At 40.1% G+C, this 21,454-nt stretch overlaps 1 protein-coding gene across 2 annotated transcripts; it reads right to left on the reverse strand.

Moving 5' to 3' along the window:
• Nucleotides 1-240: 240 nt before the first annotated feature.
• On the reverse strand, nucleotides 241-20,989 carry INHBA (inhibin subunit beta A). Of its 2 annotated transcripts, XM_064506603.1 has the most exons (3): nucleotides 20,861-20,989; nucleotides 17,669-18,214; nucleotides 241-7,188 (listed from the first exon to the last, which is right to left on the reverse strand). In XM_064506603.1, the coding sequence occupies exons 2-3, from the start codon at nucleotides 18,054-18,056 to the stop codon at nucleotides 6,302-6,304; spliced, it is 1,275 nt and encodes a 424-aa protein (XP_064362673.1). In that variant the 5' UTR covers nucleotides 18,057-18,214; nucleotides 20,861-20,989; the 3' UTR covers nucleotides 241-6,301. The 2 variants fall into 2 exon arrangements, with proteins under 2 accessions (XP_064362673.1, XP_025977177.2); XM_026121392.2 differs by lacking the exon at nucleotides 20,861-20,989 and having other exon boundaries at nucleotides 17,669-18,429.
• Nucleotides 20,990-21,454: the final 465 nt, after the last annotated feature.

Below are 21,454 nucleotides of genomic sequence, written 5' to 3' on the forward strand. Positions count from 1 at the left end.
TTTATCTTTTATACTCAATGCGTTTCACAAGGAGAAATGAACAACTTGAAATTCCATTACATGTAGGGCCATGAATGTGAATTTACGTTTGACACAGTCACACGAAAGAGGAAGGCATCATGCTGTCGATCCTAAGACGCCTCTACGTGTTTCTCCTCTAAGGTAAAACTTTTCTGTTATTTCCCCAGCTCCCCTATGTTTCCCAACCAGGAATGCATATTAAGGGACGATTACACAATGCTTGGTGAAACTCCCTTTATTTATTTCACTTGTGTTGTTGCTGTTGTTGTATAAGAAAGAGCAAGATAACAAAAAGAACAAAGTAAAATAAAATAGTAGCTGACCCAAACATTTTTAATACATTGAAATCCTCTTCCAAATGCAAAGACTCTTTCTTTCTTTCTTTCTTTCTTTCTGCCTTTTCTTTGCATTGATTTGCACAAGCGTTTTCTCTGTGAGCCAAATGCATCTCTGGTATAACTTCACTGAAGTCACTGGACTTACACCAGAGGTGTTTTTGGTCCTCTGTCCTAGGTAAATACAGTAGGAATAAATTGGTCACGCAGGCAGAGTATCTGGCAATAAGTGCGCTGAGTGGTCCTGGCAAACCAATAAGAAAGATCTAAAATAAAAATCCCAAACAGGTCTTTTATTTAACAAAGGGCCTAAAAATCTACTGGGAGCTGCTGAATACTGCCCACTAACTGTACAAAGTATAGGTAGCATGCCTTCCAAATATCAAAATATCAGACGGAATGCTGTGAAAATAAATAACTTCTAATATAAACAAATGAGAACATATCAAACTGTTACCTCTTTAAACATAATGTAAATAAAAAAAATACCAGTCCTTCTACACAATAAATATTAAGAAACCATTGACATAGTTGAAATGTACTCATATAAATTAACAACTTTAATTACATTAGCCAAACAGACATTGGTTAAAGCACTGCATGTAGTATGCAAAATAATAATAATAACAATAATAATAATAATAATAATAATAATATCAACAACAAAACAAAATGATAAAAACAAAATAGGCTTCATAATATCTTGGCTTTCATAATTTATATATATATGTATATACATATATATATTTGTTGTGTGTGTATATATATATTGTAGATATATATATAATATGTATATGTACATATACATATATATCTTCAATCCATCGTCAATGTACTGTTTTTGAAAGCATTTAAATAGAAAAAACCCATTGAGAATTAATACAAATTCACTGTATCTCAAGAAATAAATAGCTATATAACCCGGAAGTGTTGTTTTTTTCTGCCCATGAAAATGTTGCTTCTAATTGTTCATGAAAGGTCAAATTATGATGTTATTTATTCATATTGAGCAGCTTTTTACTCCACACGTGATGCAACGAGAGCACATGGAGAGTAAAGTTCTTCTCAGCCTAAGGAAAGTGATTAGCATCTGATTCTTATACTGATGCACAATTTTGACATGAGGTTTGAGTTAAAGAACTTAATAATTTCCACCACATCTCTTCTACCTACACTCCAGAAATAGATTCTGCTCACTTTGTTCCTACTTGCTAGGAAAGGAGACTCTCTGAAATCAACAGCATTGCTTACAGAGTAAGGCACTATTCCACATGAATAACTATAGTCCATAAAAATTTTCATTTTGCACGCAGACTTTACGGATGCCTGAAGTTCTCTAACTCAGAGATATTGCTGCTCACCTCTCCTTGGCCTTGTGGTGTTACAGTTAAATGAATCTGATTGCTTGAATCACAACTAAATACAAAGAAGCAGGTATTTATGATGGAGTACTGTTTTGCAATGATTGGTAAGAGACTGTTTCTACTGAAGTCAATGACAAAACTCCCACTTCGTTCAGTTCTGCAGTTTTGGGCCCTATATCAGTATTCTGCTGTGACATATAACTGCAGAATAATTATAAGCATCTGTAAGCATTTTGCTTTGCAAAACCCCAAGAATACAAATACATTCAGCCCTCCCAAAGAAACTTCTCAATGTGCATTTCTGCCAGTTCCTTAGGCCTTGTATGCAGTGAGCATCTGACCTGGGGAGGGGGAAAGACAACCAAATGTGGTCAACCATGAAGCAAGAAGATTGTGGAGGCACAGAACAGGTACATTTTGGTGATCAAATATATACTGAAAATATATTTCAATATTAACAGGAAATGGGTTATATGGAAAGGAATGTGTTAGTAGTTAAAGGCTTTTGGGGGGTATACTAATACCTGAAAGGAGAATTATTTCTGAGACTGCATGTCCTTGAAGAACTGGTCAAATATGGTAACAATTTCTAATGCTATTTTAAGTACATGCAGGTTTAATTAAACCAAATTATCAGGGGTGGGATGTTTTGCTGGAATCAGTCAGTCTTGATTAACATCCTGATTTCTTATTTTAATTTATCATATACTTTTTCATTTCCCCCTGCTTTAAATAATTCTGACCACAAATCAAAACCCCATGACTGAATCTAGAGATTGGAGGGAGAAACCTTTAAAATTTGAGAATGGTATACACACAAATGAAAGCTAAAAAGCAGGGCTTAGGAACAGTTACACCGAAAACAGAAGAAGGTTTTCAAATCAGCGAGTATCTATCATGTAACCCACTCACCACATCTAAAATCCTCTTTTCTTTCCTCACTCGGGAATTGTCTCATGCTAGTTTCATGTTTTCCAGGACCAGCCCCCATTCACCACATAAAAGCTTGCATCAAAATTAGCATCAGTATCAAACTCCTTTTTATAGGCTCTGTCTGCTTTGGCCAGGAAAACCATGAGCCACATCTTACTCCACTTGCTGCCTATGGGAGTTTTGCCATTGTCGCTTAGGGGAAGACACAGGAATTTCAGGTCTCCCATTCTCTCCAGCTAATCAAACTTGAGCATAATCTTTGCTGACGTGAGCCATCTCACCTGCTTCCCTCGCCACTAGAGTCAGAGACCAACCGTGATGCAAAACAGCTTTAACTAATCAAATCAGCCACTGCTGGCTAAGGTGCTGTTCATTCACAATCCTTCCTTTCCCCTCGCACTGTCTACAGTGAAACAAATCTGCGCCTCGATCTGGCTTACCTTTACTCCTGTGACTAGTTTTACTACTCTTGTAAGGAGACCAGGAGTGGTCAATGAGACTATTGACACCAGTAAGGGTTTTGCAATAACACACTTACAATTTTAAGGCCTGATGCAAAGCCCAGAGAAATAAAAGGTCCTCTTTTCAACAACCGTCATAGGCTATGTCTCTGCCCCTGCTGTTGCAGAGCCTGGCTCTGCTTCTAGAAAAATCAACAGCAATTCTGCCACTTGCTTCATGTGAAGCAGGGTCAGCAACTTGTTTTGTTTAAGTTATAAAGATAAATTAGTTGTGCATCTTCTTTTTTTATTTTATTTTTTTTCCTACTAGCATTTGGCATCCCTCCCTCCTTCTCCCCAGGAAGAAAATACAAAAAACCCAACAAACTTCTGTGAATAATTTAAATCAGAAAGCCTTGATATTTTACAGAATGCTTTAGTGACAAATTTAGTGTTTACCCAATTGTTACAATTTTTTTAAAGGGTTTTTTTTGCAAACTGCAAACAAGTCTGTAAAAAATGCATTGTATAAAAAGTACATAAATGTATAACCCATTAGCTGTACTATGCAATCTAAATACTGTGGAATAAATTAGATAGAAAACTCAGCTATAAGCATGTATGTTGATATTTATTCAACAGAGGAAAGGGCTTTTTTTTTTCTTTTCTGCCTTTTTTTTCTTTTTTTTTCTTTTTTTAAAAATCTCTATTAATACATACAAATATGGATGTGCGCCCACGCGCACATACATGTGCACACACACAGACATGGAGAACACACACATGCGCGCACACAAACAGTTTTGGCTGACAAAAATGAAGGCCCTGATTACACTGTTTAAACATGGTTCTCGCCATGAAGGTGCTAACATGCTATCCCTAGCCAATGTGACTGGGTTAAATTGTGCTATAGGGGTTTTTTTTTTTAATTTTTTCTTTTTTCACAAACCGTGCTCTCAACGAGGCGGGGAGCTGTGTTAGCGCTTCTTTCGGTGAGGGGTGTTTTGAAGCCCCCTCACCAGAAGGCACCTAACAAGGGCTCGGTCCTGCAAACCCGTGAGAGTCTGGAGCTTCAGGCTCAGGGTTATCGAATTCAGTGTAAACAGGGCCTCAAGGTTTCTCCCGTTCCCTCCTCTCATCTCCCCCTAGCCAAAGACAAATGTTGTAACTTTAACATTCTTTTAAATACGGCAGCGATAGAATTTTTTAACAACCTATCTACCTATGCCCTATGGGTTGGACCCTTCAGGTTAGGTGTTGACACTGAAAATTAGGTCTTAAACGCGCAACCCCCTTCAGAGTTGCCGTGCTAAAGGGTGGTGGTTGAGTCAGCCAGTCTTCCACTAAAGACGGCATTGAAAACAGAAATCCTACCACAACTTCCATTTTCGGTACATTTTGCCGGGGCGATGGTGGGCAGGGCCCAAAGCTGCTTGCAGTTTTACATCAGTACTTTCGAAGTGTACACCAGCACTTTAGGTTTCTCTCACACAGATACTATTTTGAACATGTCCCTCCCACATATTAGTAACAAACAGACAACCTTTTAATATACTGTGCTTTGCACACAAACATTCATTGTTTTAAGAACATTAAAGTGAAGCCAGAAGTGCTTATACCTTGTGTATACATACATATATACATACAGAAATATATACATATATATATATGTATATCGCTTGTATAAAGTTGTTTCCCAGCAATGCACAGGTGCTGTGCGGCAGGGATGAGTCTTAGTGTTGTACATGCAAAATGAGTACAATTATACCTAGATGGGCACTGGATCCAGGCACCTTGGATCCAAATCCCAGGGCTTTTCTGGGCTTTTGAAATCCAGAGCTAACTTCGAATTGCAATTTTCTGTTGAGGGCAGTATTTGAATTTATCTAGTTAACAGATATACTAGCCTGAATGTAATCAATCCACTGACCCTTAATTCAAACCCTAACTTATTACAGGTGAATGGTACCAACCACAAACAGACTTTTTAGAGGCTCGCACAAATGTCTTTGGTGTATGTGTCTATTCTTTTTAAGGTATAAAATAATAATAATAATTATAATAATAAAAATAGCTATTTTGTGTGCTGTAGCAGTTCTTGTATAGCTCACAATAAGTGCAGCTCTCAACCCTTCCCACACCCAACCACCCTCCCTTGCAAATGTTTGTTAAATAAGGATTAGACAGGTCAGACACCATTGTAGTGCAAATAGTAAACGATTAAAAATTTTTTTTACAAAATATAGAAATGTTTGGCTCCAGTAACTGGACAAACATGTTCCTTTCAAGTATCTCTCACTGAAGAATTTTGTTTTAAAACAAGTTACTTCCATTTAAAAAAAAAAGTCTTTCTGTTTTTTTTTTCTTTCTCTCACAGGTAAACAGTTTCAAACCAACTAGGTTGCATAGTTCTAATGTTGTAAGCACCTTTACAAAATGTAACTTTTATTCTTTCTTTCGTTCTTTTTATTTTTTATTTTGTTTTTTCTTCATTTTTCTTTTCTTTTTTTCCTTTTTTCCTTTTTTTTTTTTTTTTTTTTGTAAATGTAGTGCAGAAGATGAAGGTGTATACACCTGCACATTATTGTCCCTTTACCAATATAAGTAAGTATATGGATGTGTGTAGTGTATGTATGTATACAGATACGTATATAAATACATAGCCACATATATATCCATACAGACACTACACACGTACTCAGTTCCTTGGTAAATTGTGGGGGGAAAGTGCCAGTGAATGTAGTGTTCATACACATGGCTTTTCAAGGAATTTCAATGACATTTTGGACTTAGTCCAAATTGCTGCAGGTTAGATGAGCTGCTACCACGGCTTGAACTGATGGGTAACCAGGGGAGGGAACATAACTCCCCTTGTTACAGGTAATGTTTAATATACTATCTAATAAGATAAGGAGCATACTGAAAGGAAGGGGAAATCCCCGACCCATACCGCCATTCAAATGCATCTCACTCAAGCCCTGGTCATGAAGCTTTCTTTTTTCTTCCTTTGTATATCTTTAGTCTTTTCTGATCCTCCTCAGGTCAGCTTTTTTTTTCTCTCTTTTCTCTCTCTTTTTTTGTTTTTGCTTTTATTTCAGTTGATTGTTTCATTCAAAAAGGTTATACCATGTCAGGTCTTTCCTCTTCTTGGGCTTTTACAATATTTGCTTCTCAGGTTAACAGAGAAGGGTCTTGCGTGCACGTGTGCCTATGAACAGCCACACTCCTCCACAATCATATTCTGTATGTCTTTCTTAATGATGTTCTGGCCATCGTCGTAGTACAGCATGGACATGGGCCGCAGCTTGGTGGGCACACAGCACGACTTGAGGTTGGCAAAGGGGCTATGGCCCCGCATGCGGTAATGGTTGATGACAGTGGAGTGGAAAGACAACGATGAACCAGATGTGCCTGCTATATGGCTGGGGCACTCTCCTTCGCAGTAGTTGGCATGATAACCTGTAGGTGCAATGATCCAGTCACTCCACCCTATGTCCTTGAAGCTGACGAAGAACTGCTTCTTGCAGCAGATGTTGACTTTGCCGTCACACTCGAGGCCTCGTCTCCTCCGCCTGTGCTGGCGGTCCTCAGCGTGCCGGGCGACCATCATCAGGAAGGGCCTATGTGATTGCTCCTTTTCCTCTTCCCCAGTGAGTTCTCCGGCTTCCTTTTCTTTTCCTTCTCCGTCATCTTCCCTTTTCTTCTTCTTGCCCAGTAGCACCAGGCTGGCTCCAGTCTCTTGGCACAGGTCGCAGGCAATCCGCACATCCAGGGAGCTCTTCCCTTGATCCAGGAGTCGCTGCACACTGCTGGAGACAGGGAAGATGTGCCAAGTGCTCTTACGCGTGTCCACTGCCTTCTCTGAAATCAGAGTCTCGCCCCTTTCACCTTTCAGCCCTCCATCCTCCATCTCTTCTGCTCCTTCAGAGTTGCCTTTTGGCTGCCGCTGCTGTTGGAACAGGCGGATGGTCACTTTTGTCCTGCTCCGGTTGGCCTTGGAGACCTTCAGGAAGAGCCACACTTCAGCGTGTTCCACCACCGATAATTCACTGCCTTCCTTGGAAATCTCAAAGTGCAACATTTTCTTGGGTGTGCCTAATTTGGTAAATGAAAACAGACAGGGAGAACTAGTTAGTATGTCTGCTTGCATTCTGTTAGGGAGATTTTGTTGTCACCACAGGCATGAAGTTCCCTAGGTTTCCTACTTTGCTATTTTTAATTTTTTTCCGATTTTTCTATTCTAACCCTCCTTCACCCATTCCTCTCCTCAGTTTTTCTGCCAAGTTTACCTTTCTCTTTTGGGAAAATTTCCTCTTTGGAAAAGTATGTGTTTGCCTGTTGTTTTCCAGTATAGTATTTTAACTGAAGCATTTTGTTATAGTAATGATGATACCTGTATGTTGGTTTATGTAAAACATTTCATGGCAAATAAGCATTAGAAGCTGCTAAGAGTTCATTTGCCTGAGCTGTCTTTGTGATTGCTGTTAGTCGAAATGCAAAAATGTTTCTGTGAAGACAGTCCATGAGCATATATCATACACATACAGATCTGTGCCTAATAGCAAAAGTTGGGGAGCAAGTGCCAGTCCTACCAGTTCTTTGGCAATTCTTTGGGAATGATGTGGGAACAAGATCTGTCCTTTCTCCCTCTGTAAAACACCATTCTTCATGTGGGTCGTAAAATGAGTTGTAAATGTCAATTGTTACAAAAACAAAGAAATGCTAAAATATAGGCCTCAATTTTGAGAGGTTTACAGAATTATTTTGTAAAGAATTGCAGAATTACAGCAGGCAGGCTCTTCATTCTGTGAGATTTAACTGTAGATCCTGTTCTTAATTTAACACACTGTACTCGCTGTGATTATAGTAATGGTGAATATACTGAGAAATGAGCTAAAGAAGAACTGTATAATTATGGGGATGGTTCTCTGGCATAATTGTATCAACTTGCTGAGATGTCATCATGCTGATTATGATGGTGAGGGGGAGTTTCTCTGATACAGAGCTCATATCTCTGGCAGAAGCTGGAATGAATAATGAGGGCTGTTCTATGATTTGATCACTAGAGCATGAAGAAGTTAAGAGAGAATGAATTAGCTGGGGTTTTTTATTGTTTTTTTAAGAGAGGTACTTTTTTCTTAAAAAAGGAAAAAACCATGTTGGCATCTTTCTTTCTTTCTTTCTCTCTTTCTTTCTTTCTTTATTTGTCAGTATGGAGGCCAGGATGGCCTGGGATCACAGATTTGAAATACAGAGATACCTGACCTTAATTAGATAGAAATATTTGTAGTTTTCAGTTGATCCTGTTATTGAATCTACCCACGGCTCCTAATCTGTTTCCCTGTGCAATAAGTTTGTTTCTCAGGGAACCAGAATTTTGCACTGTAAAAGGGGCAAGTGGTGATCAAAACTGAAGTGGTAGAAGCACACCGAAAAAAATCACGCTTGTGGCAGCAACGCTATCATCCTTGCTTTCTGTTATCAGAGACCTACACAAAGTACAAGCTCCCTAATTGTCTCCTGGCTCCCCCCGTTCCTAAGATGAGACAGAAGTGGGTTAAGGTTACAGGAGACATCTATCCTGCATTCGCTTGAGAATTCAAGAGTCCCTGGTGTCTAAAGTCTGTACGCAGGCTACGCTGCTCCTTGAGCTACCTGTTGCTTTCCTTCTCTGTGGAGTCCTGGCACTGACATATTCAGCTTTCCCTGGTGGCACTCTCAGGTCAAAGAGACAGACGTTTCTGAATTAGAGTGGCCAAAGGGCACAGCGTTTTGTTTTTGTTTTCCCTCTAAGTGAGAGTGTGAAATTGTAGACTTTAACTGTCACTGAGATAGGAAAACACATGGTTTGTGTTAACTGCTTCTCACAGACTTCGCTGATACCTGTCTCCAGAGCGGGTTACATGAATTTCTCAGGGAGCTAAGCGAACCAGCGGGGCTGGGCCTTAGAAGAGGACAGAGTGTTACAGAAAAGACAGAGCGAGCTGATCGATACTGTGGGATGGTGTGGAGGTTTTTATTTATTTCTTTTTCTTAAATGAGAGTCATTAAGTAATGATTCAAAGGTAAGTACTTAGCCCTTATGGGCTAACACCAGTGTTTCCATTCTAGAAATTAAACTATGGCAAAGCTGGCAGCTGTGTTAGAGCAGAAGGTGTGTGACTGGCACTAATCCCCCCTCCTTGCTGGAGATGCAGTGCATAAAGAGGTGTACAACGAGCGTCCTCAAATGCAAAGGAAGCCTGATTCAAGAGCCTGGCGGTATAATAAGAGATGTTATAAAGTTTATGCTATATTAGATACTTTCATGGCCTGTGAGGACCATTCATCCCCAAAGGCAGGGTACTGGCTAGGAGCAGGCTGCTGCCACCAGGACTCTCCCTCCAGCCCTTTTCTGCTTACTGTCCTCCCCTAGGAAGGCCCTGGGGAAAAAGAGCTTGTTCAGACTGAGCTGCTACACATGGACAACAGGCCTGGTTGTGTGCTCGGAGGAGAGCGGCTGGGGTGTGCTGCCCTTCCTCAAAAGAGGAAGAAGCTGTGTGGCCCGTCTGATCAGAAAGGTTGGACAGCCCTGGATTACAGAATAACTTAATGCTGCTAAGTGCTAATGCGTGATATTTTACATTCTGTTATTTCCATTCTAGTGGGAACTGAAAATAGTTGCGAAGTGACATACCTCCAGCAGTAAGTATTCATATTGCCTTATGCACTGGCCCAGAAGTGTAGCAATGTAACCACTCTTTGACAGATATTACATGAAAGAAACAAGATCTCAAGAACTCTGCTAATTCGTTTTTCATATGCTCCTGTATGTGTGAAAGTTGAATTCTTTCTCCTTACTAGAAATATTAGAATAGTATGGAGAGAGTGTCTGAATATGTTTGCATCGCTTTTTCCTTGCCCTGCTCCCGAGTTTGAGCAAGCTAGCATAAGACATGTTCTACTAGCATAACAGCCTCCGTGTATGTTGTTAGCTACGTTTTCACACACAAATGGTTGATTCAGATTCTAAGGAAAGAAGATGCAGAAAGCTTACATGAGCCTAATATTTCTGCACAAAACAAAACATTTAGTCCTCAAACCTGCATAATTAATAAAAGGTTTTATAACAATTAAGAGACTCTTTCCCTTTCTCAGACCCTTATAGAGCAAGGCTGGGGATGCTGCAATTGCTCTCACGTTAGGAAAAAAATGAAGCTTTTCTGAATTCTCTCCACGTTCAGAATTCATGTGTTACGATCACACAGCACAAATGGTATGAATCCTGCCATCTTTATAAGGTCACTGTGCTCAGACAAGCTCATTTTGAAATCAGTTTGGCCTGTGCTGAAACTGAATTAAGACCCCTGGGTCTGGCTTAGTATGAGTGCACATTCGCGTTAGAGCAGGATCTGTATTTCTGAAAGTTTCTGTGACTACGAGAAAATGATTTCTTCAAGTGTTCCAGGATAAAAATTATGCTGTATTTCATGTTCCCCAAATTTTGCTTGGAGATTTAGCAGTCTTTCCTTTTTGGTCCAAGTTAATGACCTTGTCCAAATCTTTGGAAATACTTGCTATTCATCTAACTGAAAGTGAAAAGCAGACCTTACTGAAAGTTAGGGATGACATCTCTGCATAATTATACTTCATTTCTCCTTTTGTCCTGACTTTTCATCTGCCACGGCTGATCCGCAAGGGTCTTTTTCCATTTCTAATCATCCTGCTCCTCCTGCCTGACTCATGTGGAAAGACCCACAGCCCAACAGTGGTAATGCCTTCATCACTTCAACGCTCATATAAACTGCAGTGTCAACATCCTGGATTGTTAGCATAGTAGAAAGCAGCTGGAAAAGGAGACAAGGGACTACTCCAAGCCCGGTTTGATTGCTTTTCCTCCTCTCCCCTTCCCAAAACCTTGGAGAGGCCACCTCTCAACTTCACTGCTGGGAGAGGCAAGAGGCCATGATTGCAGGGGAACCGCATAGCAGCGCTAGCTGCCCTGGTCAGTACTGTGAAAAATGGTGAAAAATGCCAAGCCCTAAGAAGTCAGGCATATATGATAACGGGTTTAATGGCAGGAGTTACTGAATGGAAAGAAAGCCTGGCATCAGTATGTATGGCATGAGAGTTTGCTCATGTCGGTTTTGATCTCCAGCGGCACTCACGTGGCTTTTTGGGACAGACACCTGACGGGGAAGCGGAGAGGCGCCTGCCCGGGTGCCCTTCTCTCCGGCGGGAGCTGGCTGCTAACGCGCACTCAGCTGCCGAGGCTTGCGACCCGCCTGCAGTACTGCTGCTTTTAAGTGAGCAGTCAAAGCCTCTTGATGTGAGACTTACAGGGTACTTCCCAATCGGACCCCGTTAGTTTAATCTATATACATGTACTAGGGAGGGTCTAAGCTGTAGAACTAAAAGGAGCTTTTTTTGAATAAAATGCTAGGATAGATAAAATGATTTTTTTTCCATAACCATATGCTCTTAAGTGCTTATGGCTGCTTTTCTCACAATGAAAGTGCGTTATACTTCCTGACATTATAATATGACTTATTCTTAATTTATCTTAATACACAATATTTAAATTTCACATAGAAAATGCTCACTGTATAAGAAGGTGCTGTTACTTTAAATTTCCATTCTTCACTGCTGCTTAATTTTGAGCTGTTTTTACGTTATACTGTAAGTGAGCTGTTTTTCCATACAAAGCAAGCTTTTTTTTCCTTTTTTAGTTGCTAACTTTACTACAGCCTATGTTTAGATTTGGGGGAATTTGTACTGCGTGCCAATCTGTAATTACATTCAAAAGCATCCTTCTCTTCACTTCTCATTTCCGTTCCCCAGGAAACAGAAAAAAAATAGGTTACTAGAAAGGTTCCTCTAAAGAGAGTGAAGAGAAGAGCATGGTTATTGAAAGATAATTGCTCAAAATGTTTACTAATGAGTGACCACTAGAGTTTGCATGAATTGTTCACAGTGTAGAATTTATTCCGTGAATTTAGCACTCTTATCGTCTAGCAATTATCCCTTAGGCAGACTGATTATTACAAATGTGTTATTACTGTGATTAGGCAGTGGCCATTTATGTGAATGCGTTTCAGCCTGTGGATCACTGACAAATGATTTATTCTAATTATTCATTACCCCTCGTATGTGACTGGTCATCTAAGTTGCCTAGTTTTGTTTCGCCTCCCTGGCTGGGTGACTGTTGCCGCTTACAAAGGGAGGAGCAGTTATGACACAAATAACGAGCACCAAATCTTTATGCTCCCATACCCTTTGCTGCAAGCAAAAGGGGATTTCTACTGCAAGAAAAAATAAACCAAAAATGAAAAATAAGAAAAACGACTAGTCCCCAAACATTTGTGGGGGGAAAAGCAGCAGCAACCTTATTTAAACACTTTTTTTTTGGAAAATGATCCCAAAGGGGCATTGGCAAGGTCATTTAAAATGTGAAATAATTCAGTTCGGGTGAACCTTGACTCTCCTCTGGTATTTTGTCAAGAGGGAAGCACTTTACATCCACAACTTAGAGTTCTTTCCAAATTGAAAGCCCTTCCCCCACATGGCTTTAAATATTTAAAAACAAAAAAGGTGTTTGTTTGGTTGGCTTTTTGTTACCTGCCTTTGCATTTACATCTAAAACAGCTCCAAGAAAGTTTAGGGCCAATTGCACCAATAACATATTTAGAGGTTAAAGTAATATTGAGTCTTCATTTTTCTTAAAAGAGAGAGTAATTTCTTTGTACAAACTCATAATACATTTTTAAAATTCTAACAAAAAGTGGATCAGAAGCTGCCACTCACTTTTCACTAGAATGTTTAATTTCTGTGCACTAGGGCCCAAATCCTAAGTGCACTGAACTGAATAGCAAAACTTGCAATTGCTTCCAGTAGACTTAACTACCTTTTGTACAGCTCTGTTGCATTAAACAAGACTGACTTTTCATACACATATAGACATATCTAGGCATAAGAATTCCTCGGCATGAATCCACGCATGAATTTACACATATGCTGTGTAAAAATGTATCCTGCACACACAGGCAGGCACCTGAATGCACATATTTATATGCAGGAATCTATTCGCATCACAGCGCTGCAGGTACAGCTATATCAGTACATAAGTATGCGAGCCTTGGCATACCCATATGTATGAACATACACGCGCTTACACACACATATGGGCAAATGCATATTCACATATACCTAGCTGCATTATCATACAAAACTGTACGCATGACTATACACAGAGATGGACACACAGAGTACTTTCTGTCTCTCTCTCTCGGGTATGTTTTTCGAAACTGGTTCCCACCTTCTCAGATTCGTCTGTGCTTTCTCAAATTGTTCTCAGACCAGCCAGCCTCAGAGAATTCTCATATTTTGATACAATGAAACAGATTAATACAGAATGGCTTTCTTCTTCTGGAAGTAACTTGCTTTCATTTGTTAAACTTGAAATCTTTGATAAAGTATGTCAAAGCAAAAAGCAAAATCAAGGGGAAAAGAGGCTTGTTTTCTAAAAGCCAAGGAGACTACATTAAAAAAAGATGTGAGAAAATCAGCTCAGCTGATGATTCATGGTCACATTTCTCAATATCTTGTAAAAAATAATAATAATCATTTTTGATGTCTCTAGATTCCCAGAACTTCAGCACCCTGCAGTTTTTCAGCTTTATCTTTCTCCCCTTTGCCTGTTTCCTTCCACTGCTTTATTTTACTTGCAGTCTTCTCCACCCCAGTGAATCTCTGCCTTTTAAATAAAGTAGAAGAGCGAAACGAGAGCTCCACTCAGAAAAGCTACAGATAAGCATAAAGTTCTCTGGGATTCAGGATCCAATTAGGTAAAATAGGGGCTTGCAGGGACGTTGCTTTGCATGGAGCAAAAAGCCTTTGGAGTGTGCCCTCTCGTGGCCATTCGTTATTCAGCACAGACATCCCTGCCATTGAGTAGATTTCCTTGAGAAAGAAAATTGATGATATGAGGCAGAAATGACCCGTCCTTTTCCCCCTCCTGAACTGCTCGCTTTTCCATATAGGACTAGGTATTTTCCTAGGAAAAGATGCGAGTGTGTATGTGCGTGTATGCACACAGGAGTGGAGGTATCAAATGATAAGTTCACCGTGAATTCAGTACGGAGCGATACAAAAAGGGAGAAGCTGTGTAAATAGCTGTCACACTTCTCATTTCTTCCTGACAGTTCTCTTAATTATAAGCTTTTGGATTTCAGTATTTCCTCCCAGTAACTCCCATCACCCTCTCGGGGGCTGATGTTAGCAACCCATTTCATTGGTAGTTCAGTTGCCAGGATCAAATTCACTTGGCAAAATCCCAGGTCTGCCTAATAAGCTATCTGCTTAAAATAATGAAAGAGTTAGTAGCCAACTGTATTTTATGAGCGTTGGCTATCATCTCAGAACCTGCTGGATTTGCTTGTCAAGAGCGTATATGATCCCTCTCCTCAAAAGACAATTTTTAAGACCTTGAAGTAAGCCACAGAGCTCTGGCACAGCTACACTTGTAGCAGAACTAATCGAGGTTAGTAATCTTAGTCTGATATGCAAGTAGAAAATCACTTTTGTGTTTTACTTGTAAGAGTGCCAAAGGACAGTAGGGTGCATTTGTAAACTTTTGCCCAATACTTGAGGTCATTAGGTTTGCAAAGATCTGCCTGGATTTGTTAGCTGTGAAAACTACCTGCCAACTATTTTGCTGATTTCCTGCACATAACTACACCTGTGCTTCAGACAAATTCACGGCATTTAGTTTCCCCTCCAGTTGTCCGAAGCCTATGCCTGTTTGAATTTTAGTCCATTTTATAAAATAGTAGTCTCAAGCCAAAGCCACATGCACAGGGCACTGTTTGTTCATTCACTTCATTTCATTGTATGTCTGAGGATATGGCTGATGAAAGATGGAAATACTACTTTTTTTAATGAAAGCAAGTAGTAAATGCGGCTTCTGAAAGGTATGGGGCGAATGGCTGGCTTGTGTCAAATCATACCCAAAGGAACAAAACCCCTAATTTCTTATTTCTCTTTCCATGGATATTTATTTGATACCATGTGAGATGTTTCCATTCATTTTCATTGATTTCCTATTCCCCTCATTTTAGATGGTGGGAGTTTCACATTACAAGCAGGAAGAACATTAATTTCACTGAAAGAGTAACACGTTTATTCTCCCGCTTGGCGCTTAAAACTTTTCCCCGCTCTTTTCGGTTCTTGCAGACAGTGGGGACTGTCCATGTAGCTGTAGTCTATTCCTGTCTTTTTTCCTCATACTGCCTATGTGACTTGTCACTCGACTTCTTTTTGCCTCGCTTCCCTCAACAGGACAAATCATACTCTTTTAATATTTGACACTTAACCCTCTTGGTGCATGAGTGGAAGGGATCCCAGGTAAAGTTTACTCACGCTGTTACAGCGTTAGCACCTGGAAGGCACGGTGGGTTATTGATGTTAGAGAGATGCCAGATATGAATAGCTACGGATGAAAGAGGTGTTTCAGTAGCTTGCAGAAACTCCAGAAAGTGGAGTTAACATTTCCATTACAAGCCAAATGCCTAGAACTTGGTTTCTAGGTTTTTAAGTGCTCCTCCCAAAGAAAAGTCTAGCAGGTAGGGGAACCAGGGCCAGAGCAGCCTGCCGGAGGCTCCTGCCCTGGCTCCCCGATGGGGTTAGTACAAAGCAGGGAGCAGCAGCACGGAAGGAAAGCTGTGAGAATACAGAGTGTGCCCAAGATGTTCAGCAGGGCAGCTCTATAGAATAAGGCTTAGTAAATTAATTTGGCTGGCAGTGGTAAGACAGTGGTATGTAAACCAAACTAACTGACGTGTTAGCGTTGGGTAGTTTGCAATGTGGGGGATTGGTGGCTGGACTGTTGGCCCGTGTGCGGGCAATGGCACGATTTTCACTGCTCACGTGACCCCGCGAGCCAATGGCTTCAGGAGCTGCTGTTGGAGGGTGTCGTACTGAGTAGGCATATATCAAATTCCAAATTCCTTTGTGTCAGAGCTCAGGAGAGACAATAATGTGTTTACAAATGATTGGGACTCACACAGTGAAGAGAAACCACTGTTCATGCCATATGTGTTTCACTGTGCTCAGAGCGAACTGCTGAAAACCAGGTGGGGAATCCAACTCGTAGATAGCCTAGAGATTTCATTGCTTTTAGAAACTTGTTTCGAAACTACGGTCGAGCCACCCCGGCTTCTAATGATCACTTGCATTGACATCTTCTGTCTGCTTACTGAGGTGGAGGGAATGAAAGAAAGGAAAAGCCTGAGCTTTCCTAGTGAAAGAACTGATAACGCGTGTATTGACAAGGACGCCAAAGGCAAGGGCTCCTTGTACAGTTGGAAGTCGGACAGCCAGCAGGAATGTCTGCTCTTAAAAGCATGCACACTTCTTGTGCATGGCTTTCCTGCAAACAGAACATCTGAGTCAACAGGTTTTCAGGACTGGAAACTCTGAGTGTTGTCTTAATTGTTTATACTGCTGCAGCAAACTTTTAAACAAAAATGCTTGGAGTTCCTTTGCATACTTTGCCTACCATATGCTGCACCAAACAAAACAATGACATTCTTTTAAAACCGTCTTGGCAACAGGAAAAATGCTTTGGCTAGACAGCATCATAAAAAGTTGCTGTTAGTTAGATGGCAAAGATATTGCAAAATATTGATATCAATGCATGTATAAGCGTAGTCACGTATACTAACATATACATATACCTAGACTTAAAATGAGTTCCGGTCATATTCATTTAGGAGCAAGACATTAAAATAGAACTTTAGAGTTGTTTCCTATAGGCAGATGATTTGGGTTTGAGCTATTAGTTAGTGAATATCTATATTCTGAACTCTTAATATATAAGAATCAGAGAAAACAGATCTGTGAAATAGTTCAAAATACACCCTATGAAGGTTACATTTTTTTGGCAGGAGTGATTTAGGGACAAAACCTTTTTTTTCCCAGTATGCAGAAGTCTGTATTACAAATTGGATCAGCTACAGCAACTTGTCCAGTTCTATGGAAGTCATCTGACAGTCCCTGCAACTCTTTATTGCCGAAGATGCTGTGTTAAATTAAAAAAACAGAATTGCCCCCTCACTTCCACAAGTTAAAGCTGCTTCATCTGATTTTGTAGCTTCCACTATAATTTTTACACGAAAGGGTTGTTTCTCAAAGAGTACAAAGCTCACTTTCTGTCTTTAGAAACTCTCCAAAAGGTTTCAGTCCTTTTTCTTTCACCATCAGCCCTGCAATCCAGTACTTTAATGCAAGTACTCTGGCTTCACAAGCACAGTTTGGAGGACCGCTTTGCAGCCTGACTTTCTGCTCGAGATTGGTTAGAGAGCTTCCTCACTGTGTGGCTGTCTGTGTTTAGCAAGTGTAATCTGTAGCCAAGACTAAGTCAGAAAAATCAAATTCCTTCTCAGTCCCCCCCCCACCCCAATGCCATTCCTCCTTCTCCCTCCCCCCAAGCCCTCTCCTGTAACCTTGCAGAAAACATTATTGTTGAGGAGAAGAAAAGAAGTTAACTGCAGTTCTGGCAAAAAGGATATTTTACAGTTTTGTTTTTTTAAGCACTCACCTGATTCCGCAAAAGTGATGATTTCTGAGGTTTGCTCCACAGCTTCATTCATTTCGGCTCTTCTTCCAACATCATCCTCTATTTCCACATAGCCATCCTCTCCCACCTTTCCCACGTGGAGTTTCTTGATGGCATTTAAAAGTGCTGCCTTGGGCACCGGCTGGGTGATATTAGGTCTGTCCCTCAAGTGCAACATATTCAGTATGTGCTTCTTTACTGCTTCCACCATCTCAGGCTGTGAGCTGGGCACATCCTTGGAGAGCGTGGCAAGGGCACATGATGGACAGTCAGTGACTGAACTGTGCCCTTCGGATCCTGGGGTTGGGGAACTCCTCACTATAATCCAGCAAAGCACCAACAAAAATCCTCTCTTCAAAAGCAAAGGCATCCTGGCAGCAAAAGTTGTTGTGATTCCCTTTTTAAAAGGCCCTGCTTTTCCTCCCCCTTCACGCACAGTTTTTTTTTTGTTGTTGTTTTGTTTTGTTTTTTGGGCTGGTTTGTTTTGTTTGTTTGTTTGTTTGTTTTTCCTTCTCTTCAGCAAATTCTCTGGAAAAAGAACCAAAAGTTTTCTGTGAAGTTTTGTTTGCAGGTTCCCTCTCTGCATGCAATGAGTGCTGTAGATGTTTGTGGCTGTCAGGGAGAAGAGTTCTGACTCTGTCTCAGAGTAGGAGAGAGACACAGGGAGAGAGGGAGAGAGAGAGAGAGGACGGATTGGCCTAAAGTGAGTGAGTGAATGAGAGAGGGAGGGAGTTTTGTCTGTGAGTAAAGGCTATGATTAGGAAGGGGGAGGAACAGGCAGGCTGGCTTCCTTATGCTCATTGCTCCCCTAACACACACCTCTCTTCAAATATCCCTACTCATATTTTCTGCCCTCCCCCCTTTCTAAAATCTCTTTTCTTTCCTGTAAATTTACTCCTTTTCTTTTTTTCCTGTTTGACTCCTGGCTGTCATTCCCTCCCCCTCTTTTTTTCCTTCTTTCTTTTTTTTGTTTTGTTTGTTTTATTCCTTCAGCAGTATCACTGGCTTGACTAAACAGAGGAGACATGAATGAATGAAAACAGTGAAACCTTTTAATAATGAGCACCTTGCTCCAGGTCCTGTCTGGTATTGTTAGAGATAGCAAGAGATGTTAAATAGCTTGTGCATGAGAGGGGATGGAAGGCAGGGGCTCAAAGTATTTGGGGCAGAACATTATTCTGCCTCGAGTGTAAGAGAAAAGATCTTTTCTGCTCACTTTTAAATGCTGGAGGTTATCAACGCTGGCAAGAGATCTGACGGGAGCAAAAGAACGCTGTTGTTTGGTGGGCTATATAATACTTCATACACTCTCCAGCTGCAGGATGCAGCGAGGCATTGAAAGCCCGAGCGAGAGGTGGTGGTGCTCGTATCTGCGACATGCTTAGGTACAGCCCTTGCACCAGAAATATTCCTGCTTCTGCCCTAGCCTATGCCTAGAATTTCTCAAGCAGATATATTTAGGTTTGGGTTTAATCAAGTAATGCCTGAAAAATGCTTTGAAGATGAAAAGTGTAATGTCATCTGGCCAAATTATACTTGCTCCTGACTCAGGCAAATCCCTCATCAATGCCAATAATAATTTTGTCTGAGTGAAGGCTGAATAAGATCTTACACATTTGGCCCATTGTTGCTAGAAGGCACTTTTCATTTCATTCATTTAAACCACACAGAGCAATCATAATATTAGAGTAAGACTTTGCAAATGAAAAGCAATCTAAAATACTACCAGGAGCCAGAGTTTCAGCAAGTGTTGGTACATCCTTGCCAGTTTATGCCAGCGAGGGTTTTGCCCCTACACCGAGAAGGCATTCCCTGTGTCACTGTCGTGACTTCATTTTGCCTCTGTATTCTGCAGTGCCTCCCTTCTGTTCCTTATCTAGGAAGGACAAAGTTAGCAAATTCCCTTAAGTTTGGGCTTGGTAATGCAGGAGGAGAGAACTACGGCTTACGGAGCCAAACTTCTGAGGTTTTTCCACACTGCACTTTAACTTTTATAGCTTTTCTTAGAGCAGCTTCTGCTTTTTTAGTGTTCACCCTCTTTCTTTCCCTTTCTTTCAGTCTCTCTCTTGCACACCTCTGTCTTCTCAGGTGTGCTTACCTCCTACCCAGCCAGTATGCCACTTCCACTGTATTACTGTCAACCATTGTATTTTAGTGGAAAGGAGTAACTAATAAATATAAGCATTGAAAGTTCTCTGGTTTCTGTGAGATGACTACAGGCACATGGTCTGAGAGACAGGCAAGGAATTATAGTTACAGTAAATGAAACATACAGAAGTAACTGAACAATCAACCAAAGTTTTACAAATGTTACATATTGCAAGTCCTTTTCAATTAAGCTTTTTTATAAGTCTTTCACTGTTATAAGGCATCTACAGCACACCGTCATCTGTGTTTTACTGACCTCAGTTACTATACTGTTATATACTGTTACACTTACGGGTCTGTCAGCATTATAAACGCCGCAGCCATTCTTATAAACACATCTTTGTAACACAAACCTCACTATAATACATCTAAATTTCTTGGATCTCATGAACAGCCCAAAGTCTGTTGTAATTATATGAAGTCTGAAAGTCAGCTTGAAATAGAAGTAAAAGTTTAATTGGATGAAAAAATAATTTGAGATGAAAATATGCATTCATGATTAGATGTATTAACAGATGACATAATTAGAGCAGTTATTTATAGTTCTCATATAGCACCTATCCCAACAGTGTCTGATGAAAAGTAAGGGATAGGCATATAGCAACATAAAATATAGATATGTATATTTGGTTTCTTGATGCGGGGTATGCATTGCTTGCCATATATGTTAGGTACACTTACACTTACACATAATTTCTATTGCTTATAGATATAGCATATTATACTTGCATGCCATGATGATTATAGCTTTAACATTAAAGCAGAACTTTACATAAAACATTATTTTCTAAAAGCGAGTCTACTAATTGTACCTATATATAGTTCGTTCATACTTACATACGTACATGTATATATGTTCATGCTTAAAAATATAGAAATGATGGTTCAGACTCTTTCTATAAAATTTCATGAGCTGCCAAGCTCTGTGTATGCATTCATTCCATACATCCATGACAATATGCAACAACATGCACCTTAATTAAAAGTTCTAGTTTTAAAAGAAAAAAACTGATTTAAAGTTTTTACCTCTCCAGTCCTCACTCTCAGAAGGAGACTGCTGTATTGTGCATTAAGAACTGCTCAAGTTCCTCTTTGTATTATTCATAATGCGAAGCTTTATACTGTACTTCTCATGTCTACAGTCACAAAATTATGTCTGTCAAAAGTAAGGGGGCCGGATCACTGCACTGGATTGGTTAATCCAGTTACATCAGCAATTGACTGTTTTTCCTGTATGAGACATACTTCTGGTAATTATCTAATGGAAACTCCTAATTGTCTAGCATGACAAAATATCGTGGATTCAACTTCTGGTGGTGATCTGTGTACCCATTTAAAGAACAGAACTTCAGATCAGACTGAAAGCAAACATTATGAGTCAGGAAGACACACTCCAACTTGTTTTATTGCATAGCTAGATATAGATATTATTAGATGTAGATATCACTGATTTAGTTCAGATACAGTATTTGCCAGATACTTAATTACTAGTTAGCAAATTGTTTTATTCTTCTCTCATACCAAAGAAATATCAGGTAATCTATGTGCAAATTTTTTTTTTCAAATTTAGGAAAATGCATTTGATTCAGAATCCTTTTGTGGAGGATACAGTTCTTAATT

The sequence above is a fragment of the Dromaius novaehollandiae genome, chromosome 2 (assembly GCF_036370855.1).
Source record: "Dromaius novaehollandiae isolate bDroNov1 chromosome 2, bDroNov1.hap1, whole genome shotgun sequence".
Lineage (NCBI taxonomy): Eukaryota > Metazoa > Chordata > Aves > Casuariiformes > Dromaiidae > Dromaius > Dromaius novaehollandiae.

What these genes read in the sequence shown, in the direction of transcription:
- INHBA (XM_026121392.2), bottom strand. Translation starts at nt 18,272, where the DNA reads ATGCAGAGAGGGAACCTGCAAACAAAACTTCACAGAAAACTTTTGGTT. An exon ending in CATCACTTTTGCGGAATCAG is followed by an intron (nt 7,189 to 17,668) that starts GTGAGTGCTTAA and finishes TTACCAAATTAG; the next exon opens with GCACACCCAAGAAAATGTTG.